Source organism: Rhinopithecus roxellana, chromosome 8 (genome assembly GCF_007565055.1).
Source record: "Rhinopithecus roxellana isolate Shanxi Qingling chromosome 8, ASM756505v1, whole genome shotgun sequence".
NCBI classification, from domain to species: domain Eukaryota; kingdom Metazoa; phylum Chordata; class Mammalia; order Primates; family Cercopithecidae; genus Rhinopithecus; species Rhinopithecus roxellana.
The window spans coordinates 101,088,222-101,114,703 of NC_044556.1; the positions used below are offsets into that span (position 1 = coordinate 101,088,222).

At 42.0% G+C, this 26,482-nt stretch overlaps 1 protein-coding gene across 3 annotated transcripts in view; it reads left to right on the forward strand.

Moving 5' to 3' along the window:
- The first annotated feature begins 23,188 nt into the window (after window positions 1-23,188).
- The window catches only part of MTR (5-methyltetrahydrofolate-homocysteine methyltransferase), a 108,815-nt gene continuing 105,521 nt past the window's right edge, over window positions 23,189-26,482 (forward strand). For all 3 annotated transcript variants that reach the window (XM_010384679.2, XM_010384681.2, XM_010384680.2), the window contains exon 1: window positions 23,189-24,146. In XM_010384679.2, the coding sequence (XP_010382981.2) occupies window positions 24,113-24,146 (34 nt within the window). In that variant the 5' untranslated portion in view covers window positions 23,189-24,112. The remainder of the gene's footprint in view (window positions 24,147-26,482) is intronic.

A 26,482-nucleotide genomic window follows, 5' to 3' on the forward strand; every position in this document is an offset into this window, starting at 1 on the left:
TGGGGGAGATTAGTAACAGAAAATCCCAGAGCATCAGCAAGAAAAATTAACCATCAAAATGGCTTTTAAAAAATGTATTTAAACATAGGCAGTTCTTTTCAGCTATTCAATTAGAAGATCACCATTGGACAACCAAACAGCACAGGTTAGTGTGCCTCTGAGACCACCATAGTGTTCAGGTTTTTATGGATAACACCTGCAGTGGCCGGGTGCAGTGGCTCACACCTGTAATCCCAGAACTTTGGGAGGCCAAGTGGGGTGGATTGCTTGGGTTCAGGAGTTCGAGACCCACCTGGGCAACATGGTGAAACTTCATCTGTACAAAAAATGCAAAAAGATTAGCTGGGCATGGTAGCGTATGCTTGTAGTCCCAGCTACTCGGGAGGCTGGGGTGGGAGGATTGCTTGAGCCCAGGGAGATCAAGGTGGCAGTGAGCCGTGACCATGCCACTGCACTCCAGCCTACTGGGTGACGGAGTGAAAACCTGTCTCAAAAAACAAAAAAAACCTGCGGTAATTTTTTACATGATTTATTTTAGATTTGGCATTATACAAGAAAGTTCTCAAAACATATTTATCAAAGCACATAAAATATTCCAGTTACAATCTTGAATTTATTTCATCTTTTAAAGTACTATCTTCTAATTCATATTAGCCAAAAATAAAGCTTTTACTACATACCAGGCCAATTAATTTTTAGCAGTCTACACTCAAATACACTGGAAAAAGTTTTTATCAGTATGTCCAACAAAACTAATGGAATTATTTCTGAATTTGATATAAGATTTTTAATTATTCCTAGACACCAGCATTCAGTACACATACGCGTGCATGTTTTCCAAAAGAATACCATTCTTTTTAGCATCCTCCTTCCTTCATGAATAACTTAAAATTGTAGCTACATATATTTCCTTTTTGTTTTTGTTTTCTGTTGTTGTTGTTGTTGTTAAAGTGGAATCTCTCTGTTGGCCAGGTTGGAGTGCGGTGGTGCAATCTTGTCTCAATGCAACCTTCGTCTCCTGGGTTCAAGTGATTCTCATGCTTCAGCCTCCCAAGGAGGTGGGATTACAGGCACGCACCACCCAATGTGGCTAATTTTTGTATTTTCAGTAGAGATGGGGTTTCATCTCTGTTTCAGCCTGTTGGCCAGGCTGGTCTTGAATTCCTGACCTGAAATGATCTGCCTGCCTCGGCCTCCCAAAGTGCTGGGATTAGCTACATATATTTCATGAATAAATGAGAAAGACTTACATAATGAAAAGTTTAATAATATTAGCACAACATCATTTTAATCTGGACTTGACTGCTTTTATAAAAGTTGTTGCATTATTTATTTTTCAGTGGTTTTAATACTATTCCTCAAAATGTGTTAGCTGCTTATTTCAACCATAAAATGAAGTCCGTTTTTTTTTTTTTTTTACTGACAGAAAGTAAGGCTAATCTAGCTAATCGTTTAGACAGACTGGTAAGTAGACTACATGGGGGACATTTTCCATTTTTTCAGTTATCTACATCTGCAGCTCCAGTGTTTTGATGAAAATATAATTAAACCACATGATAATATAAAAGCATTTTATTTTATTTTTTTAAGTATCAGCAAAGATGTATTGAAATGAACAATTTCCCACAACTCTTCCTGATTATATTGGATTAAACAAGGAGTCCTTAAGAGAAAAACAGCAGGTGTAATTAGTGGTCACTTGGTAGGTCTGAGGAGATGGCACCACTACAGCTCTGAAGAAACAAAAGTTCCTGTTGGACTGCGAGGAGTAGCTGGCCCCTGCCGGCTCACCCCAACACTGCCATGTGGAAAGAGAAACCAACTTTTATGTTCTTTAAGCCACTCTACTCAGGGTCTCTGTCACAGTAGCTCAACTGTACCCTAAATAATACAGAATTAACCTCAACAGCTTCCTGACCTGGTTGTGTACTTAGCATAGCCTGTCTAGCTACATTGATGATATTTTAGATTTTATTAACATTTTCACATTTTTTCCTGTCTCAATGGATATTTATGTGCATTTTCATCATGGAAGATAATGACATTTTGTACTAAATTCAACTCATTCATTCATTCATTTTACATGCACTGCAGATTTTAAACACAATTTTAAGACACTCTTTGTTTTCTCTTCACATGCTTTATTCCTCTCTCCTAGACAGTTTTCCTTCAGTACCCATCTGACTCTTCTATCAAAGCAAAGTGAGCAGTTTTGCTGTTGAAGAGTGTCTGTGTCTCTGGGGTCAAGATTCTTTCCCTTTCCCCACCTACACCCTTTTGTTCTCTTTAACATAGTTTATGAACTTTTTTTGGTTTAATGAAAGAGACAACATGTGGTATAGGTCTTAAAGACCAAGTATGCCAAATGTCTTATCCCCCACTTGTACCTTCCATTGCAATGCTTTCTTTTCTTTCTTTTTCCTTTTTCCTTTTTTTTTTTTTTTTTTTTTTTTGAGATAGAGTCTCACTCTGTCACCCAGGTTGGTATGATCTCAGCTCACTGCAACCTCCGTTTCCCAGGTTCAGGCGATTCTTCTGCCTCAGCCTCCCGAGTAGCTGGATTACAGGCATGCACCACCACACCTGACTACTTTTTGTATTTTTAGTAGAGACGGGGTTTCACCATGTTGGCCAGGCTGGTCTTGAACTCCTGACCTCAGGCAATCCGCCCGCCTTGGCCTCCCAAAGTGCTGGGATTACAGGCATGAGCCACTGTGCCCGTCTTGCAATGCTTTCTTATGAGATTTACAGATAACATCAATGGGGAGGGTCCTGGCCAGCACTGCCTCGCATCTTGTCATTTTAGTTTTTGATTCCCAGGAACCCACTGTGTCTGAGATGCTGGTTATACTGGCATGTCGTGACAAATGTACTTCAGCCTGGTAACTCTCACCTGCATGTTAGCCTAAGAAATTGCAATTGCAGAGCCCTGGTGAATCAAACTATCCTTATCCTCCATGGAAAATGCCGTTGGAGGCACCCTGCACTCTGGACCTTGGGCTGGAAAAGTAAAACTGGCAGCTTACAAAGACTGAGACCTGTTCTCATAGCTTGGTGGAGATATAAGGACATGGGTCAATTCCTTTCTACTAAAGGGAGCATTAGAGAGAATGCCATTTTAGAGTATGGAGTGTGTTAGGGGCTTAAGGGCTGTTCTAATGGGGATTTTCTCATGTTTTGTAAATTTTCCTCAGTTTAACAATAGTAATTTTTTTTTGTTTTCAATTACACACACACAAAAAATGGCTTCACATTTCACAGCTTCATTGTTTTCTTGCCTATTCCGTCATTCTCAGATAACACCCAGACTCTCTTCCCCCCAGGTCCCCTAGCTCAATCAGCCCTCCTCTTGCTGGATGTCAGTATCTGGGCAGCCTCAAGGCTTGCTGCCCCAGGTTCCTGAGTTACTTGGTTCTTCACAGTGTGAAAAAGTTGCCTTTGATTTTCCCTTTGACCTCTCACTTTCTGCTTCTTTCTGCGGTCACAGATTCGTTTTCTCCTGCATTCCTCCTCCTTGGCTTTGTGTTCCATAAACTAGACTACTTGCCCTGTTTGTTGTTTTTGCCTGTTCTCCCATCTCCAGAATTTGCCTGAAGATCCTTTCCTCTTCAATAGATTTGCCAAGTAATATTCAATCCAATCAGACAATGTGTCAGTGTTTCCCAAACTCCAATCATTCTGGTACACTACCACAATTTTTTACCCAGTATTCTTAATATTTTTATTTTAAATTAACTTCTTATATCAAAACAAAATCTGGCTAGGTGCAGTGACTCACACCTGTAATCCCAGCACATTGGGAGGCCGAGGCAGGTGGATCACTTGAGGCCAGGAGTTCGAGAACAGCCTGGCCAAGATGGTGCCACTGCATTCCAGCCTACACAACAGAGTGAGACTCTGTCTCAAAAAAAGAAGAAAAGAAAATGTATCATTGTTGTAAGTTGGAAAGCAAAGTTACTTTTCCATAAATAGAAGGTAGCTATAATAAAAATAAATACATAGGTATCTCCTACCTGTGTGGTATCCTTTCCCTGTTGTTTGCTGCAGTGCCTTCACTGCTGCATAATATTCTTGGTCTCAGACTGCATAGCTGTAGCCTGCCAAGGAACAGCCCCTGAGCCTGAGAAACTGACCACAAGGGTTAGGCTACTGTCCCTTCCTTGCACTGCAGTGGGTGTCACAGTGGGAGCAGGAGGTGTACACAGCGGTACCAGGACACAGCTCTCTTCTATTAAGAGGTCTACTTTAGCATTCTCATGGAAGCTCGTATGCTGAGTGAGTCTCATGTCTGAATTCCAGTGGGGAGCTGTGTGGGCTGTAAGTAGCTGCCATGCAATTCAACCTTTATTGCCTTTTCCTAAATCTGACAGCCCCCAAATAGTTATCATAAAATTGTTCATTGCCCTGCTTCTTTTGGGTAGTTCTGCAAAGCTGTGGGATACGGTACACAGGCAGCCGGGGTTTGTGTGAGGCCAAGCAAATCCAACTCCAGGCCTTGCACACACACCCTGAGCACATGTCTGCCATAACTAATAATTAAATTATCTTCTACGTATCTAAAATCCTTCTGTGAACCGCATTTGGGGAAATACCTATTTAAACCGCATTTGGGGAAACACCTTTAATAAAGGTGTTATCAAGATTTCAGGAAATTATGGTCCAGAGATATTCTCATCCAAATTCCATCATTTGATAAACTGAGGCTCAGAAAGGACAACAGACACACATTATCACAGTTGCTCCTCACCACAGTCCCCTTGTTCAATATTATTATCCTTATTCATTAGAAAACTGAGACAATCATGGGGAAGTGCTGGTCACTCAGCTAGTTGGCAACAAAGTCAGGACAAGAAAGCGCATCTCTGACGTCTAAGACTATTCTTTTTTTTTTTTTTTTAATTTGTTTGAGACAAGTTCTCACTCTGTCACCCAGGCTTGGAGTGCAATGGTGTGAACACGGCTCACTGCAGCCTCGACCTCCTGGGCTCAAGAGACCCTCTCACCTCAGAGTCTCAAAGTGCTAAGATTACATGTGTGAGCCACCATGCCCAGCTAAGACTGTTCTTATGCATTATCCCAAGATGAATTTTAAATGTAAGTGATTCTGAGTCTTATTCTGAAACTAAACACAGGCTACATCCACTCCCCTCCCAAGTGTAGACTGTGGGAGCCATCCTCCAACACATCCAAAATCCACATTTTTTTCCCATAGGGCCTGGTGTCTAAATCACCCAATTCTGTTTTATGCATGGAATGTTCCATACTTAATGGCATAGAAAAAAAAATAGAAAAAATTACCACTTCATGAAAAAAAATTAAATGGAAATACTATGTAAATAACATTTTCAAAACCAAATTTCTAGACTGTTGGAATATTCATTTAAGCAATAAACACATAAAAAGCAGACTATTTGTTTATTTCAGATGTATGAAAGCCCTTTGGGTTCTCTGGATTTAAATTTAAACATTAAATTTACATTCTATTTATGTCCTGACACATGTACACATTCAGTACTATTATGAGAGTTATTATAAGAGTTAACAGTGAAACAGATTACTTAATCAGAGACGAACCAAGTCTTTCAGATAATGCAACCCACCAACCCACTAGTTTTTCCTTAAAAATCTAGTGTCCCACAAGATTACTAAATAGGAAGTTCTTTGTTTTTTGAGACAGAGTCTCACTCTGTCACCCAGGCTGGAGGACAGTGGCACAATCTCGGCTCACTGCAACCTCCACCTCCCCACAACCTCCACCTCCCCGGTTCAAGAGATTCTCCCACCTCAGCCTCCCAAGTAGCTGGGATTACAGGCACACACCACCACACCAGGCTAGTTTTTGTATTTTTAGTAGAGACAGGGTTTTGCCATGTTGGCCAGGCTGGTCTTGAACTTCTGACCTCAAGTGATCCACCCACCTCTGTCTCCCAAAGTGCTGAGATCAAAGGCGTAAGCCACCACACCCGGCCTAGAAGTTATTTTATCCCTGTGTTTGGCCTCAGAAACTGATACCCAAAATATGGAACCCTGGTAGGTATGCTGATTATTTTAAATGAAAGGCCCTTAGAGACCAGCAGATGGCTGAAAGAAGCTGTTCTCTGCAGTTCCCTTGTCTGCCTGATGTCTGGACCTGCCAAAGAAGAAAACAATGACGTCTAGCTCCTTCCCTGAGTTTTCATCAACTTATATCGCAGGAAGAAAGACTGAACTCTTGTCAACACACCTGGACAAACTTTTGCCACAAATCATAGCCTTCTATTTTGGTCCCATTTCCAAAAGAATAATTTACCAGCCATTGTCTGCTCTGAGGGTCCAACAGACTTTGTCCCAGGCCATTCTACGTTTTCCTGGCCCATTCATTTCCCCCTAAAAATCACTACCCCCAAATCGCCACATTTCCCTTATCTCCCCTTCCCTCCCCTATGAAGAAGCATCTGGAGTACCCACTGGGTTACTGGGTAATAATCCTGTGATTCCCCTGTGCAATGCACATTAAAGTAAAATTTAAAAGGTTTTTTCTCCTATTAATCTTTTTTTCAATTTTCAGCTAACATTCAGTGTGCAAAAGCGAAGGTTTCCTTTGTCCCCTACCCTTGATAGATGGCAAGTTCTTTAAGGACAGGGATCATGCATTATATATCCATGAATCCTCACTGCTTATCACAACGCTTACAGCAGCAGGTACTCAATAAATCATTGTTGAATTAATGATAACATCTAAACTTACTCTACTTACGTTTTCTTTGGCAAAGGACACATGGCCTCAGTGCTTCCACCTGCCTCGTGCCAGTGCCCACCACTAGCCAAAAGCTTATTTGCCCTTTTTTGTTCCAGGGCTTAGGCCTCCAGTAACTTCCCAAAGACCATGGCTCCTGGGCATGAGTTGTCTCTACGTCAGCTCACTGGTGGAGCAGACATGATATATGCTTCTGAGCTTGCTGCCAACTTCCTCAAGGTAGATTGTGGCCAGAAAGGAGGAGGGCTGACTGGCGAATAAAGGAGGTACCTGATGAGAAGGGTTATAGGAAGGCTGGTTAGACAGGGAGCAGTGGGCAGATGAAATGACCAGGAGAGAGGCAGAGAAACACCAACAGCACCCACCTTCCGCCCCCACAGAGTGCTGAGGCTGTTTTAACACAGAATTCTTTCATGCATGGTGAGAACAATTATCCAAAGATCTCCTGACAACTCAGTGAGGAGGCTGCTGAAATATTCCAAATTTGAGATAAGTGCCTGGCCTACAGTGAACAGAGAAGAGACCTTGGTTTATTCTTCCAATCCTAATTGGAAATGTAGTGTCCCTAACTAGTCTCATCTTCTTTGACTAAAGTGAACTGGATTGACATAGACACCTTTTGAAAGTTGATATTAACTAATACTGGATCTCTCTCTTATCTGCTTAAATTCTCTCTCTCTCTCTCTTTTTTTTTTTTATTTAATGGAGATGAAGTCTCGCTCTGTCACCCAGGCTGGAGTGCAATGGTGCAATCTCGGCTCACTGCAACCTCTGCTTCCCAGGTTCAGGAAATGCTCCTACCTCAGCCTCCTGAGTAGCTGAGACTACAGGCACACGCCGCCTCACCCGGCTAATTTTTTGTATTTTAGTAGAGACGGGGTTTCACCTTGTTGCCCAGGCTGGTCTCAAACTCCTGAGCTCAGGCAATCTGCCCGCTTCAGCCTCCTAAAGTGCTAGGATTACAGGTGTGAACCACTGCACCTGGCTTAAATTCTCTTCTTATCACCCACACTTGACACACAAAAAGGCTATTTGTTAGCCTTTTCATTTCACAATTAGAATTTTTGTGCCTCATACCTATCTGAACTCTGATAAACCTGGCTGAAACCTCTATTTGTGAAATAACAGTATTTTTCATTCAGCATGCCTTTTCCTGAATACCTTAGTCGCATAGAGAAACAGAATTAAACAAAAAGAAGACACCCTGAACTTTGATATTAAGCTTGAATTGAAAAATTTCTGAGTGCACCTTTCTCATTTTCACTAGGGCCTACTATCACTTGCTGAGGGTCAAGAATTAGGAGACGTGGACAGTGAAGGCTGTCCCAAATGGAATCCTGTTGAGGTCACTCTGTACCAATTGTTGAGAACACCACCTACTGGATTCTCAACCTCAATCTCCCTCTCAAGCATCCTGCATGTAGTTGCCAGCATGGCTGGTAAATGAGAACTCAAAGTCATCCTGTTTTGAAGGGTACTTTGGGACCTAGAGGGACAGCCAGAGTGTGCTGAAGATTCTTTATATTACAGAAAAGTATAATTATTACATTACTCATTTCTTGAGTACGTAGATATACCCCAAAATAAATCACTTGGTGACACTCATCATTTAATGCTGTTATGTATTTTTCTGTCTGCTGATCTCAATTAACTCTCAATAGATTGTGCTACCCAATAGATAACAATGTATCTTTTATTAAAACATATGCTTAATTTTGTTGTTAAGTATTTATATTTTTACTATAAATACTTTAAAAAGTATTTGAGGTAGCTTTTATACTTGGATGGCCAGCAGGATTAAGGACCTCAATATAAACATTCTTATGACATTGAGGATGGCAGACTTGCTCCATGAGTAGTGGACTGCTTACCTTTGGACTCTTATATGAGAAAGAAAAATTCCTGATTTACCTAAACCCCAATATTTTGGGGTTTCTTTGCATAACAGCCTAGCCTATACCCAAACTAGTCTAGTCACACAGTAAGAAGCGGAGTTCTCATTTGAACCCACATGAGCCCATTTCCAAAAGGGGAGGTCTTTTAATGCTATGGTGTCCCTCACTAATAAATTAGACACACTGTTTCTATTCTATGATCCAATTTTAATTTGTTTGGTTTTTCCATTTTTACTATCTCTGTAATCTGAATGCATCTTATAATTGATGCTGTCTTAAATTGCTGTTAGCCAGGTGTCAGTCATAACATAGTTGTGTGAAATCTTCTGTTGATAGCTTTCAGTAAGTTTTGTTTTGTTTTGTTTGAGACGAAGTCTCGCTCTGTTGCCAGGCTGGAGTACAGTGGCACAATCTTGGCTCACTGCAACCTTAGACTCCCTGGTTCAAGCAATTCTCCTGCCTCAGCCTCCTGAGTAGCTGGGACTACAGGTGCACGCCACCATGCACGGCTAATTTTTTTTTTGTATTTTTAGTAGAAACGGGGTTTCACCATGCTGGCCAGGTTGGTCTTGAACTCCTGACCTCGTGATTCACCCACCTCGGCCTCCCAAAGTGCTGGAATTGTGCCCTGTTAGTAATTTTTTTTTTTTTAAAGTACAAACCAAAGGGCCTTAAATTCAATGAAATAAAATAATATAGGAACCACAGAAAAAGTAATCCTAGGCTACAAAAATACATGGAAGAGGAGAAGAAAGCCATTTGGAAGAATCATAAAGAGTTGAAAATAATTAAGATGAAAGGTTTTTTTTAAAGCACTGACATAAAAAAAGGATAGGTATGAAAGGAAACTAATGTTGCAATAGCAAAACTGAAATATGCATTTGGAAATGGTTTTCTAAAAGACAAAAATTGTTTTGCAAAAATAGAAATAAGAAACAGCTAACCTAAATTTTTAAAAACCCAAAATAATTATTTTAGAGGAAGTAAGAGTATAGTTGGAACAGAAGCAGTAATTGAAGATATTATTAAATAAGACTTGCTTGAACTGAATAAAAGATTTAAGTATGCAAGGCAAAAGGACACACAATGAACTAGAAAAAATGAATTAAAATAAACACCTAGATACATGCTGCCTTTTAAAAAATTGTAAAAGTGAAGAAGGAAAAAATCTACAATTAACCAGGCAGAAAAAGTGAGAGAAAAATAGATAATCTATGAAAGAATACAAATCATTCTAGGTTCATACTTCTCTTTTTTCATATTAAATGCCAAAAGGCAACACACATGTCAGGGGAGATGGTGGAATGGGAAAGTCCAGGCATCTATCCCTCCACCAAAGCAAGAAGTCAACTGGCAGAGGCTGTCTGAAGCAACTACAGTTGACGCTTTAACAACACAAATTTGAACTGTAGATCCACTTATACAGGGATTTTCTTCCACTTTTGCCACTCCTGAGACAGTAAGACCAGCTCCTCCTCTTTCTCTTCTCCTCAACCTATTCAACGTGAACATGACAAGTATGAAGACCATTATGATGATCCACTTTCATTTAATGAATAGGAAATATATTTTATCTTCCTTATGATTTCCTTAATAACATTTTCTTTTCTCTAGCTTAGTTTATTGTAAGAATACATATGTATTATGTGTGTTAATTGAATGCTTATGTTATCAGTAAGGCTTCTGGTCAACAGTAGACTATCAGTAGTTAAGTTTTGGGGGAGTCAAAAGTTACATGTCGATTTTCAACTGCTTGGGAGGTCAGTGCCCCTGAAGAATAATTCCAATGTCAACATTTCCCTGAAGAAATCTAAACATTGGAATTATCAGTCCATGATGTTAAATCAATTGTCTTAAATATGTTCAGTGAGCTAATGGAAACCATGGGCAAATGTCCATACATCAGAAAAGTGATGTATGGACAATGAAAATATCAATAAAATGAGAATATCAATAAAGAGATAGAAATTACTAAAAGGAACCAACCAGAAATTCTGGAGCTGAAAGTTATAATAACTGATATTAAAAGATTACTACAAGGACTCAACAGATTTGAGCAGGCAGAAGAAAGGGTCAGCAAACTGGAACTTAAGAAATTTGACATTACCCTGTTGGAGGAGCACAAAGTTACAAATAAACAAAAAAAGAACCACGTCCGAGAGACTGTTGGACACCATATTAGTTTGTTCTCACACTGCTATAAAGAATTGCCCAAGACTGGGTAATTTATAAAGAAAAGAGGTTTAATTGACTCACAGTTTTGCATGGCTTGGGAGGCCTCAGGAAACTTACAATTATGGTGGAAGAGGAAGCAGTCACCTTCTTCATAAGATGGCAGGAGAGAGAAGAGTGAGTGAAGGAGGAACTTGCCAAACACTTATAAAACCATCAGATCTCATGAGAACTCACTCACTATCATGAGAACAGCATGGGGGAAACTGCCCCCATAATCTAATCACCTCCCACTAGGTTCCTCCCTCGAAACCTAGGGATTACAATTCAAGATCAGTTTTGGGTGGGGACACAAAGCCTAACCACATCAGACAGCATCAAGTGTGCCAACATATACATTATAGGAATTTTAAAGGAGAAGGGAAAAGAGTATAGAAAAAAATATTTTATGAAATAATGGCCAAAATTGGTCTCAATCTGATGAAAGACATGAATATACACATCCAAGGAGTACAACAAATTCTGAGCAAGATAAACTTAAAGGGATTCACAGTGAGACACATTATAGTCAAATTGTTGAAACCTGAACACAAATAGCAAGAGAGAAACTAAGAGTCAAGTACAAAGAATCTTCAATAAGATTAACAGATGATTTCTCATCAGGAACCATATGAGCCAGAGGCAGTTGGATGACAAAGTTAAAGTCATGAAAGAAAAAAACTGTCAACCAAGAATTCCACATGTGGCAAAATGATACTTCAAGAATACAAGTTTAGGCTGGGCAAGGGTGGCTCACACCTATAATCCCAGCACTTTGGGAGGCCAAGGTAGGTGGATCACCTGGTTCAAGATCAGTCTGGCCAACATGGTGAAATCCCATCTCTACTGAAAATACAAAAATTAGCCAGACGTGCTGGTGCACGCCTGTAATCCCAGCTACTTGGGAGGCTGAGGCAGGAGAATCACTTGAACCCAAGAGGAAGAGGTTGCAGTGAGCCGAGATTGCACCACTGCACTCCAGCCTGGGCAACAGAGTGAGACTGTGTCTCAAATAAATAAATAAATAAAAATTAAAAAGAATGAAAGTTTATCTGGAAATAAAATTGTTCCAGATAAACAAATATCAGTATATATGCCCTATAAGAAATACTAAATGGAGTCCTTCAGGCTGAAATGAAAGAACAGTACACAGTAACTTGAAGATATGAGAAAAAATCAAAGAACACTAGGACAGGTAACTTCAAAGATTATATATAAAGTATAAATGCCTGTATTTTTGTACTTTTGGTTTGGTTTGTAGCTTCTCTTTTTCCTAGGTGATTGAAAAGGCAAATGATATACAAATAATAATTATAAATGTTAGTAGGCACGCAACCTATAAAGATGTAATCTCTGAAAGTAACAACATAAAAAAGAAGAGACAAAGATGTACAGGAGCAGGGTGTATACTATTGAAACTAAGTTGATATTGTTCAAACTAAATGGTTATAAGTGTAAGATGTTAATTGTAACCACCAAGGTAACCACTACAAAAGCAACTAAAAATATACAGAAAAGAAAAGAATGGAATAAAAATGGTACATCACAAAAAGCAACCAAATACAAAAATAAATAGTAATGGAGGAATTGAAGAACAAAAAACATACAAGACACACAAAAAACAAATAGCTAAATGGCAGGAATATTTGTTCCTTCCTTATCAGTAATTGTATTAAATATAAATGGATTAAGCTCTCCTATTAAAAGACAGATTGGTAGATTGAGAAAGAAAACAGGATACAGTAAGAAAAGAATAAGAAAGTAAGTAAGGATAGGGTAAGAAAACAGATAGTATATCTGCGTATATACTATCTACAAGAGACTCACTTTAGATATAAGGACACAAACAGGTTCAAAGTAAGAGGATGGAAAAAGATGTTTCATGCAAATAGTAGCCAAAAAAGAGCTGGGATGGCTCTATTATTGTCAGACAAAATGTACTTTATGTTTAAAAAGCTTGTAAGAGACAAAGAAGGACATTATATATTGATAGAAGTGTCAATATGGCAACAAGATATGACAATTATAAACATAAAGATACTTAACAAAGGAGCCCTAAAATATATAAAGCAAAAATAAACAGAATTGAGGGAAAAATAGACAGTTCTACAATAATAGCTGGATACTTCAATACTCCACTTTCACTAATTTGATAGAACTAGAAGACAGAAGGTAAGTACAGAAATAGACTCACAGAAGGTAAGTCCATAAAAGGAAATAAAGTTCTGATATATCCTACAACATGCATGAACCTTGAAAACATTATGCTGTGCTAAGTGAAATAAGCCAGACACCAAAGGACAAATATTGTGGGATTCCACTTACATGAGGTACCTAGAACAGGCAAATTCATAAAGACAGAAAGTAGAATAGCAATTTACCAGGGGTTGGGGATAACGAGTTATTGCTTTGTTCTTACAGAGTTTCTGTCTGGGGTGGTGAAAAAGTTTGGGGACTAAATAGCGATGGTTGTAATTAACGTCACTGAATTGCATACTTAAAAATAGTAACCCCAGCTGTTCAAGATGCTGAGGCAAGAGGATCACTTGAGCCCAGGAGTTTGAGTCTAGTCTGGGAAACATTGGGAGTCTCTGTCTCGAAAAAATAATAATAAATTTAGACAATAGTTAAAAGGTAAATTTTATGTTACACATAATTTACCACAATAAAAAAAATAATGTAATGTAACAAAACCCAATGCACTGTACACTTTACATAGTATGTTAATTACATCTCCATAAAGCTGTTTTTAAAAAAAGCTTTGAGGGGAACAAGTTGTGATCATGACACAGCAATCAGTTTTGAGAGGCAAAAGATTGTCATTCAAGAATGTAAAAGGGCGAGGCATGGTGGCTCACGCCTGTAATCTCAGCACTTTGAGAGGCTAAGGCAGGTAGGATTGATTGAAGCTGGGAGTTTGACACGGCCAGACTCTATCTCTATAAAAAATAAATTAAAAATAAAAGAATTTCATAGACAGCCAACTGGTTGTTCATGTATAGGAGCAGTAGAAAGACCTTTTATATGTAGTAGAGCTTAAAGCATCTGTCACACATGTGCCCTTCTTCAAAAATTACTTGCAACTAAGGGATACTCTTCTCTTTCCTTCCCTTTTGCATTAGAGTTCAAACCCATGTCCTTCCATGAATCCTTCTCAATGCTTCATATTTTGAATGAATTTCTTCCTTTTCTCTAGTCAGTTGCTTCTCATTTCTATTTCCATTATTTCATTTATTATGATCTGTTCTGTGTTACTCATTTATATCCACTCTTGGTCTATATATTGCAGCCTCTTTGGGGAAGGAATCCTATTTAGAACATCTTTGTTATCCCCAAAGCACCTGACATAGTGCTTATTCACTTTAGGCACTCAACAAACCCTTGTTTTATTGAATTTTCTGAAGCTCTGCTGTCATTATTATACAGTTTGATAATCTGAAAAATGCCACATATTTCAATTTCTTTGAAATTAAGTTTTTTTCTGTTTGTTTGTTAGTTCTTTTTTGAGGCAGGGTCTCCTCTGTCAGCCAGGCTGGAGTGCAGTGGTATAATCAAGATTCACTGCACCCTCGACCTCCCAGACTGAAGCGATCCTCTCGCCTCAGTCTCCTGAGTAGCTAGGACCACAGGTGTGTGCCACCACACCTGGCTAATTATTTTTATTGCTTCTAAAAATGAGGTCTCCCTATGTTGTCCAGCCTCATCTTGAACTCCTGGGCTCAAACAATCCTCCCACCTTGGCCTCCCAAAGTGCTGGCATTACAGGTGTGAGCCACTGCTCCCAGCTGAGTTCTTAATTTAAAAAAAAATCCAAGATTTAACACACTACAGAACTAACTTTGCAATGTAAATGAATGATGATTGACAAACAGAATAAATGAATAATGGGTGATTAAATATTTATTTGAAGCAATATGTACATTATTTAATTTTAATGGTTTCAGTCACTGTTTCATTTTTGTGCGACATCCAAATGAATGGTTTTAATTTTCATAAGAACTTTCTGTTAGGGTCCTTAATACCAACTGGCCATCCAGGTGTAAAAGTTACCTTACATACTTTTAGAAGTTGTCCGGGAGCAGTGGCTCATGCCCGTAATCCAACACTTTGGGAGGCCGAGGTGGGCAGATCACCTGAGGTCAGGAGTTCGAGACCAGCCTAGCCAACATGGCAAAACCCTGTCTCTACTAAAAATGCAAAAAATTAACTGGGCGTGGTGGATGCCTGTAATCCCAGCTACTTGCGAGGGTGAGGCAGGAGAATCGCTTGAACTTGGGAGGCAGAGGTTGCAGTGAGCCGAGATTGTGCCATTGCACTCCAGCCTGGGAGGGAAGAATGAAACTCCATCTCAAAAAAAAAAAAAAAAAGGAAAAGAAAAGAAGTATATGATACATGTATGTATTCTTAATCCTACACCAAAGTATACTCTTGTTCCATTTTAAATGGAAAGAGCAATCCCAATATGGTCAACTGTCACCAGAGAAGGACTAGCTCACCACCTAGGAATTGTTGGGTGACTTTGAAGGGTAATATTGTTAAGCCACAGAAACCTGATGGAGCCAATCTCCATTATAGATACCAGCTGCACTTCATCTGAGGAACAAGATTAAAGATCCTATCAGCAGGGTGGACATTGCTGAGTTTCTTTCTCTGTGCCTCTGTCCTAACCAGTACTCATTTCCACTCTGCTCATTTTCTGAAGTACCTGGCCTCTCTCCGTTCTTATGAGGCCACCAATCCCATAATGGTGGCCCCACCCTGCTGACCTCATCTAACCCAAATTACCTCCCAAAGGCTCCGCTTACAAATACCATCAACATATGAATATGGCGGATTAACTTTCCAACAGATGAACTTTGGGCGACATATTCAACCACAGCATTACTTAAATAAGACTTTTATTTATTTATTTTTCATTTATTTGAGACAGGGTCTCATTCTGTCACCCAGGTTGGAATGCAGTGATACAACCTTGGCTCATTGCAACCTCAGCATCTCAGGTTCAAGCGATCCTCCTACCTAAACCTCCCAAGTAGCTGGGACTTCAGGCATGCACCATCACACCTGGCTAATTTTTGTATTTTTGGTGTAGACAGGGTTCCATCATATTGGCCAGGCTGGTCTTGATCTCCTGGCCTCAAGTGATCCACCCGCTTTGGCCTCCCAAAGTGCTGGGATTATAGGTGTGAGTCACCACATCTGGCCAAATAAGACTTTTTAAATCAAATAACAGACATAAAAGCACGCAAGGCAAAAGGCGACACATTGAACCACACAAAGGTACCTTACCTACTGATGGCAGTGGTGGGCTGTCCAGAGCTGCTGGTGCCATGGTTCCAGCTGCGGCAGGTAGGCACAAGTGGTGACAGCAAGAGCAGCTGTGGGGGCAGCAGTGGTGACCATGGGTTCCTGTGCCCCATGTCCCCCATGCCCTGTGTCCCACAGGCAGCTGACTGTGCTGCCCACTCTTGTCTGACCAGGGCTGCATGCTCCACAGAGTCTGTGGGAGCCAGGAACAAGTGGGAGCCCTGCCCCTTCTGAATTGGTGAGGCAGGAGCTCCCCGAGTGCAGCTGCAGCCATCCCGCCATGGCTGCAGACCCCACATCTCTGCACTGTCTAGGGCCTGTGAAGGTCCCCTGCCCCTGTAAAGGGTTGGAAGTGTCTGCTCCCTCTGCCTGGCTTCTCTCCACTGTTGATGCCCACTCCAATCTCAGAGCAGAGTCAGGGCCATGCCTGGGTGCTGTTGCAGCCTGGCCAGGTGAGCATACACCTTGGGCAGTGCAGACACACCAGCCCCCTGCTGCCTTGTTCCCCTCCAGACTTTGGGCACCGACAAGCATGGAAGGGAGGCTGAGGGGGCACTGAGGACATCTGGGTGCTGACCTGCAGGTGCCCCTTGGGATGAACAACCTGGACACCATGAACCACAGCAGAAGACAGACTCCTGGGTGGAAGGGGGCTGATGCCCAGGGAAGCCCCGCCTTCAAACTGGGGAGGGCCTGAAGCCTAGGGGGCCAGGCTCCCAGTCCCACAGACTGGAGGGGGAACTTGTGGTGCTTTACCCTGGGCCCACACATGAACCAATTAGCACACTCTTCCTCCCCTGTGAGGCCCATAAAAACCCCAGACTCAGCCAGACTCTAGCAGAGGACAGATGACAGGGAGATGACAGGACGACCAGCTGCAGAGGGGAGCTGCCCACCCCAGGTTCTCCTCTCTGCTGAGAGCTGAGGAGGTGACAGGGGTCCCAGCTGCAGAAAGGAACTAGACGGTTGAACCCTCATTAGGGCACCCTGGCTACAGAGAGGAGTTGCTCACTGAGGGTCTCCTCTGAGCTGTTCTATTGCTCAATAAAGCTCCTCTTTATCCTGCTCATCCTCCACTTGTCTACACACCTCATTCTTCCTGGATGCAGGACAAAAACTCAGGACTCGCCAAATAGCGAGGCTAAAAGAGCTGTAATACAAACAGGGCTGAAACATGTTCCTAGCTTGCCACATTGCAGGCGAAGAGAGGAGAGAAGAGCTGTGGCCCCTCCGGGAGCCCAGACCTAGGAACTCCCCAAGCCAGGGTTATAACTCCCTCTTTGGGGCCCTGCAGTTCTGGCGTCTTCAAGCTTCCGGGTGCCACCACATTCCCTGGTGCCAGCTGAGGAAGCTGCTTGAGGTGCAGCTGGTTCATCCACAGCCTCACAGAGAGCTGGCACCCATGCCCACTCTGTGGCAGCAGCCGGTGTGTCTGACTGTGCAGAGTGGCTGGACCCCATGCTTGCTCACATACTCCTTGCCATTCCATGACTGACTCACTCTCCCTTGGAAGCATGGGATCCAGGCCGGTAGTGTGAGCCGAGTATAGCCTTCCAGGACAAGTGGGCCCAGCAGGCCTGAGCAAAACTTGCGCAAAGGTGCCACTGACCACAGAGGTTTCCAGCCAGAAAAGCAACAACTGCAAGGCTCCCATAACACTACCAGAGCTCAGGAAAGTTTTGTACTAATATTCTGGGGATGATGTTTGGTGATCTTCTTTTAAACAAGCCAAGTAGGACTATCTCCCATTGAAAATGTAGCCTACTTAAAATTCCAGGATTTGATGTAAAGATGAATTTGATTTAAATATAAGGATGCAGCAACATTTTATAAACTGATTTCATAATGTAGATTGAGACCAGTAAATCTGAATAACAATTAAAATTATAAGCAATTTGGTGCATCCATTTTTCTGGGGGAGAGAATGCTTTCATCAGCTTCCCAAAGAGTAGTATTAGTGATTAAGTGCATGAACACAGGGAACAGTTTTCCTGGGTTTGAGGTCCAGCTGCACCATCTATTAGAAATGTGACCTTGGACAAGTCATTCAGCTTCTCTTTATCTTGGTTTTCTCATTGGTAAAAGAAGGATAATAACAGCACCTAGCTTATAGAGATCTTTCTCTATCACACCCATCTTGGTTGTTTTTAAATTTATTTTTAAATTTCTCACTCTGTCGCCCAGACTGGAGTACAATGGCATGATCTCTGGTCACTGCAACCTCTGCCTCCTGGGTTCAAGCGATTCTGGTGCCTCAGCCTCCCAAAGAGCTGGGATTACAGGTGTCCACCACCATGCTCGGCTAATTTTTTTATTTTTAGTAGAGACAGGGTTTCACCATGTTGGCCAGGCTGGTCTCGAACTCCTGACCTCAGATGATCCACCAGCCTCTACCTCCCAAAGTGTTGACATTACAGGTGTGAGCCACTGCACCTGGCTCCCATCTTAGTTCATAATGATATATTTGGTTACTGTTTGTCTTACCTACTAAGTTGCAGGATGAGTCTGTTTAATCTCATCATTTTAGCCCCAGTGTCTGACATCACAGTGTCAATAAATATTTTGTTAAATACATATATACATAAGTCATAGCCCCCAAATTTATAGAATTTCTACTATTGGATCTATAAATACAAGAATACCAAGAACACCTTTCTTTCTTTATTATTGTTATACTTTAAGTTCTAGGGTATAAGCACAATGTGCAGGTTTGTTACATATGTATACATGTGCCATGTTGGTGTGCTGCACCCATTAACTTGTCATTACATTAGGTATATCTCCTAATGCTATCCCTCTCCCCTCCCCCCACACCACGAGAGGCCCCAGTGTGTGATGTTTCCCTTCCTGTGTCCAAGTGTCCCTTCCTGTGTCCAAGTGTTCTCATTGTTCAGTTCCCACCTGTGAGTGAGAACATGCAGTGTTTGGTTTTTTGTCCTTGTGATAGTTTGCTGAGAATGATGGTTTCCAGCTGCATCCATGTCCCTACAAAGGACATGAACTCATCCTTTTTTATGGCTGCATAGTATTCCATGGTGTATATGTGCCACACTTTCTTAATACAGTCTGTCATGATGCACATTTGGGTTGATTCCAAGTCTTTGCTATTGTGAATAGTGCCACAATAAACATACGTGTGCATGTGTCTTTATAGCAGCATGATTTATAATCCTTTGGGTATATCCCCAGTAATGGGATGGCTGGGTCAAATGGTATTTCTAGTTCTAGATCCTTGAGGAATCACCACACTGTCTTCCACAATGGTTGAACTAGTTTACAGCCCCACTAATGGTGTAAAAGTGTTCCTATTTCTCCACATCCTCTCCAGTACCTTTTGTTTCCTGACTTTTTAATGATCGCCATTCTAACTGGTGTGAGATGATATCTTATTGTGGTTTTTTTTTTTGCATTTCTCTGATGTCCAGTGATGATGAGCATTTTTTCATATGTCTGTTGGCTGCATAAATGTCTTCTTTTGAGAAGTGTCTGTTCATATCCTTCATCCACTTTTTGATGGGGTTGTTTGTTTTATTTCTTGTAAGTTTGTTTGAGTTCTTTGTAGATTCTGGATATTAGCCCTTTGTCAGATGAGTAGATTGCAAAAATTTTCTCCCATTCTGTAGGCTGCCCGTCCACTCTGATGGTAGTTTCTTTTGTTGTGCAGAAGCTCTTTAGTTTAATTAGATCCCATTTGTCAATTTTGGCTTTTGTTGTCATTGCTTTTGGTGTTTTAGACATGAAGTCCTTGCCCATGTCTATGTCCTGAAGGGTATTGCCTAGGTTTTCTTCTAGGGTTTTTATGGTTTTAGGTCTAACATTTAAGTCTTTAATCCATCTTGAATTAATCTTTGTATAAGGTGTAAGGAAGGGATCCAGTTTCAGTTTTCTACATTTGGCTAGCCAGTTTTCCCAATACCATTTATTAAATAGGGAATCCTTTCCCCATTTCTTGTTTTTGTCAGGTTTGTCAAAGATCAGATAGTTGTAGATGTGTGGTATTATTTCTGAGGGCTCTGTTCTGTTCCATTGGTCTATATCTCTGTTTTGGTACCAGTGCCATCCTGTTTTGGTACTGTAGACTTGTAGTATAGTTTGACCTTTGAATTATGTTCCAAATACGATAGATATTCTCAGTTTCAACTTGTTTGTCTTAATTGAACCTCACTTTTCAGGCAAGGCCAGAAAACAGTACAATACTGGCTAGTTCCCTTAATTTTTTCAAATCACCTCTACTTTTAAATTTGCCGTCTAGAGGCAAACAAAAGCAAGCTACCAACATCGATTAGATTACTGAACATTTTAATCATTAAACATTAACCAATCTCTTTTTGTAGTTATGAGAAGAGAATTTGTTCTCAATGAACTCTCTACAATTTAAAAATTATTTCTGGTCAGGTGTGGTGACTCATGCCTGTAATCCCAGCACTTTAGGAGGCTAAAGTGGGAGGATCACTTGAAACCAGGAGTTTGAGACCAACCTGGGCAACACAGTGAGACCCTGTCTCTATCAAAAAAAAAAAAAAAAAAAAATTAGCCAGGTGTCGTGGTATGTGCCTATAGTTCCAGTTACTTGGGAGGCTGAGGTGGGAGAATCACTTGTGCCCGGGAGTTTGAGGCTGCAGTGAGTCATGGTTGAGCCACTGCACTCCAGCCTGGATGACAGAGTGAGACCCTGTCTCTAAAAAATAATAATAAAAACATTAGTTCTGATTTTCCTCCATGTTCATTATGTACATTTCCAGGATTCAAAGGTAACACTTTTAAAAGTGGTTGTGAGAGTACTGTTCTCTCCTATAGCTTGTTTTTCAAAGTAAAACATTTTAGCAGTTATCAAGTTTAGCTCTTAGGTTACCATTTTTTTTTTTTTTTTTGAGACGGAGTCTCACTCTGTCGCCCAGGCTGGAGTGCAGTGGCCGGATCTCAGCTCACTGCAAGCTCCGCCTCCCGGGTTTACGCCATTCTCCTGCCTCAGCCTCCCGAGTAGCTGGGACTACAGGCGCCTGCCACCTCGCCCGGCTAGTTTTTTGTAATTTTTAGTAGAGACGGGGTTTCACCGTGTTAGCCAGGATGGTCTCGGCCTCCCAAAGTGCTGGGATTACAGGCTTGAGCCACCGCACCCGGCCTAGGTTACCATTTTAAGCTGATTAAATACCATATTCTTGCCTGTTAAACAAAAACATTTGGCTGTATTCTTAGGCAAAACCAAACCAAACCAACCCCCTCCCCCCCCGCAAAATTCACAAACCAAACAAAATCCACAAACCAAACCAAAACAAAAAGAAAGCAAAACCAGTCACTCAGTGACACCGTATTTGGATTTTCTGGAAAAAATCTTTTAAAAGTCCTTGCAGTTAATCCTATAAGTGCTCCCCCTACCTTTATTTTTTGGATACTGATATTTTCAGTATTTGGAAATAAAATTTTGCTTACTAAACCCCTAACTTATGGTGTTGGGCTCTGGCACAAGGCTCCTGAATCCCCACTCCAGGGCTCCCTAGTTACATGAGGCCTTGGTTGTTTCTTGTTTCTTTTTTCTTTTCTTCTTCTTCTTCTTCTTTTTTTTTTTTTTTTGGAGACGGAGTCTTGCTCTGTTGCCCATGCTGGAGTACAGTGGCATGATCTTGGCTCACTGTAACTTCTGCCTCCCGGGTTCAAGCGATTCTCCTGCCTCAGCCTCCCAACTAGCTGGGATTACAGGTGCCCACCACCACACCCAGCTGATTTTTTATTTTTAGTAGAGACACAGTTTCACCATCTTGGCCAGGTTGGTCTTGAACTCCTGACCTCATGATCCACCCGCCTCGGCCTCCCAAAGTGCTGTGATTACAGGTGTGAGCCACCGTGCCCAGCTTTCTACTTGTAACTTCTTTAAGCCTCAATTTCTGCTCCTCTAAAATAGGGGCAATTATATTGTGAACCCAAAATATCTGAGAAGAGTCTCAGTCAATTTAGAACGTTTATTTTGCCTACATTAAGGACACACCCATGGCACAGTCTCAGGAGGTCCTATAGACATGTGCCCAAGATGGTCGGGGCACAGCTTTGTTTTCTACATTTTAGGGAGACATGAGACATCAATCAATATATGTAAGATGTACATTGGTTCAGTCTGGAAAGGTGGGACAACTCCAAGTGGGGAGGGACTTTCAGGTCCTAGGTAGGTAAGAGACAACTGTTGCATGCTTTTGAGTTTCTGACTAGCCTTTCACTGAATACACAATTTACAGGAATAGTCACTTATGCCTAGTCTGGCTTAGTGAAACTATAGGGCAGAGCAAGCAATGAGATGTGCATTTGTCTCACACGAGCAGAGGGATGACTTTGAGTTCTGTCTGTCCTTTGTCCACAAGAGATTTTCTTGTGGGCAAATTATGAGGGAAGGAGGTATATAGCTTTAAAAAAATCTTTGTTGCTATCTTATTTAGGAATAGAATGGAAGGCAGGCTTGCTCACTGCAGTTCCCAGCTTTAATCTTCCCTTTGGCTCAGTAATTTTGGGGTCCCAAGATTTTTTTTTTTTTTTTGACAGAGTCTCATTCTGTTGCCCAGGCTGGAGGGCAGTGGCACGATCTCAGCTCACTGCAACCTCTGTTCCCAGGTTCAAGGGATTCTTCTGCCTCAGCTTCCTTCGTAGCTGATTTGTGCCTTTTTAAAAGCTTAGTAAACGTCATAATTTGGTTATAATTTTTATTTTTCTGGATGCATTTGCTTTTCCTCACATCTACCATGCTCAGCCATACACAGCTGCCCTTTATTTTAGAATTCTCTAAAGTGCTGTGTTGTACACAGGGAGCTTCTCCTGACTGGCGCAACCTCACCTGGCACCACTCTTCCCTCAGGACCCAGATTCTTCTTTGAAACCTTTCCCTAGCCCCTTTGAATACTGCAGCTCTTTTAAAACGTATGTGGTTCTTTTTTCCCTGTTCAATTATTAATCGAACTAGGTTGAGTTCCTCCTCCAAGAAGGAGGTGGGGGTGCGATGTAGCTTGTATGATTTTGCATTCCAAGTGTGTACCCCAATGCCTGATACATAGTAGGTGCTCAATATATGTTTACTGTCAATAAGTGACAATATGGTAAATTCAGAGTTTTCATAGCGCGGTCACACGATCTCATTTAATGCCTATTACAACATTAAAAAATTCTATATTACTACCATCCTATCATTCTTGTTTAGAGTGTGGAGACTGAGAGGTTAACGGTCTTGCCCAGCGCCACTCAACAGCAAAACGGAACTAAAATTTCAGGCTGGACACCACACAGCGTATCGAAGTCAGCACGAACTTGGCGCTGTGACTTTTCCTTAGAAGGGCCACTTGGGATTACACTTCCGGATCCTGGGCACTGAGACGCTAAAAACCCCGGCGGGCAACTGGGGAGCGGGACTACATCTCCCAGAGAGCTCCGGGGCTAACCTGCAGGTGAGTGGTTGACATTGATAGCCAATGTGGCTGCGAGGAGCTCGTGCAGCCCAATCACAGGCCGGAAGGGGCGGGACCTCCCACGCCAAGGCCAGATTGAGCGCAGAACTAACGGCGCTCTGAACATCCCTAAACGTCTGCGGGACTTACAGCCGGATGCCACGTTGTCCTCCTCTCCGGGTTTTCTCTTGGGTCCTTTTCTGTGCCCTCCCGTGACTCCGCCTCTGGCCGCGCGTGTCTGGCTGCTAGGCCGACACCAAGGACTGGCCAGGTGCCCGGGAAGAAAGCACGTGCTCCAGCAGTTGCCGCGCCGCGCGTCTGCCCGTCAGCCCCGCGCCCAGCCCCGAGAGAGGCCCTAGGGCGCAGCGGGCTTTCGAGGTCCTCAGTTCCCCCGAGACGCGAGCCAACGGGAGGCGTCAAAAGACCCGGGCCTTCTGTGGCAGGTTCGCCTGGCGCTGGCTGGCGTGGCCCTTGGCCGTCGTCACCTGTGGAGAGCGCGTCTTCCCCGCCGCGCCCTCTGCGCGAGGAGGAGACTCGACAGCATGTCACCCGCGCTCCAAGACCTGTCGCAACCCGGTAATGCTGCGACCCCGTCCGCGTGGTTCGGTTGTGTTTCTTAACTCGTGCTGTGGCCTCCTAATCCGTGGGGCGATTGCCTTCTGCGGCGGGAGGCGCCCGGCAGGGTTTCCCCGCGTGTGGGCGGCACCTTGAGAACTCGGCGCAGTAGCCCGGAGGGCGCCGTGATTTGCTTCACTCTTTCTCCGACGTTCAGCTCTTCCTCCTCAGGCAAACCATTAAAACGTGCAAAAAGCTTCCTCCCCTTGCCCCCGGAACACATTCTTAACGTCACAGTAACTAAACTTTCCAGTTTGACGCAGCATAAACCAGCTGGGCCCTCTGAAGTTTCGCGTGGTGTGACGTAAATGTTGTTGCTCACCTATTGCCAAAGAAAGTTCAGGCACGGAGAGACAGACGAGGAAACTCAGAGAACTATTTAAAATTACTACATGGAACTTTTAATTTTCTGCGTCTACGCATACTGCTGCAAAACCGCAATATGCATAGACTCACTGTTAAAATAAATGAGCAGACCCCACCTCCAGATACCGAGATGGGGCGTAGTAATTTCAAGCGTTTCTGATATTGGTGGCCCTGGCATCAACAATGAGAAAAAGCTAGTTTAGCACAAGAACTGAGCGTAATGTTAGCTTTGTAATGAGCTCTGGATCTCTAAGGTCATGCCTGATTATAATTTGTGGGCAGATGCACTCATAAAAACGTACGAGGAGATGTAGAACCGAGAATTAGTGATAAGTACAGAACAGTAAATATCCTATGACATAGTGGGGGATGTTTAGCTTCAGTAAGAGGGGGAATACTAAATTCGTAACGCGCAAGGAAATTTATCAGAGGTTAACTGGTGCCTCTATTGATTCTTGGGTTCTGACAACGGGACTGATAGGATTGTCCTTGAAACTGGTGCAACTGTGGCTGAGAAACACATCACTGCTGTTATTAAATAAGATGTAAACCTCTTAAATAAGATTTAAGATCACTGCTGTTGCATCTTATTTAATAAATGATCATAGGGAGATCGTATGTTTATTTGGATCATATCTTTTACTCATAATTTCTGGCCTCCCCCTTCCCATTTAATTTAAACAAGTAAAGTTATTTCCCTTTCATCTGAGTTTAGTTGTCATTATCAGAAGCAAAATGCCACTGAAGACTTAAAATACTGTGAATGGTGAGTGAATTTTTTTTTTTTTTAAACAGAAAATGAAAATTGTTGAATATTTGAATCTAGCCTAATCCCGTCACCCCAAGGCTGGCTTCTAGAGTTGAGCACTGAGTGGAGTTTAACCAAGTCTAGGGCCTCTGAAGTTCTGAATCAGGCCAGTGCGCCTAGAAAAGACCTTAGAGATAGTCCAGCGTCTGTCTATGTGAGCAAGTTCTTTTGGGATTAGAATCAGATTTTAACTTCCTAATCACCCTTAGTAGTTTACTGGTGTACAATCTTAATGAAATTTTAATGGAGAGCTGAGAATTCCTGATTCTCAAGGTTGGGCCTTAAAACGAAATGCGACTTCAGACCATGTTTGTGTGCCCTGGGGAAGGAGGATGGTGGGCTAGCAAATACATCTTGGGAGAAAGTTTTAACTACAGCTTCTAAAGGTTTCTTGGTTTCATCCTTGCTTAGTACTATGAGTGTTATTTGGAACTCAGTTGATGAATGATTAATGAAGGAATGAATAAATGATCCAGTTAATTGCTATCAGCCTAATTCTTCTCTAGGTTATTAAAATCAAAGGAGGAAATAATATATATTAAAAATGGAATACTGCACAAGCGAAGAGATGCCCACAGAGAGGCTGGGTGTGGTGGCTTGCATCTGTAATCCGAGCACTTTGGGAGGCCGAGGCAGGTGGGTCACCTAAGGTCAGGAATTCGAGACCAGCCTGGCCAACATGGTGAAACCTCATCTGTACTAAAAATACAAAAATTAGCCGAGTTTATGGTGAGCGCCTGTAACCCCAGCTACTCAGGTGGCTGAGGCAGGAGAATTGCTGGAACCCTGGAGGCGGAGGTTGCAGTGAGCCGAGACTCCAGCCTGGGTAACAGAGTGAGACTTAGTCTCCAAAACAAAAAAAAAAACAAAACCCCAAAAACAAAGTGTAGCAAGTGTGTGCAAACTAGAGATTAGAGATCCAAAAATGAAAGAGAAAAGTATCTTGCAAGTGACTTGTAGGGCAGTAGTAAGACTGTTTTTAATAAAGCAAAGAAGGGACACTGGTGAGAAAGCATTGGAATCATTTGATAATAATGCAGAAAATGAAAATGTGCATTTGCTGTATGTGTTCCCCATTTAGCACAGTGGAAAGAGGAGTCCTAAGTAAGTCGGACCTACTTGG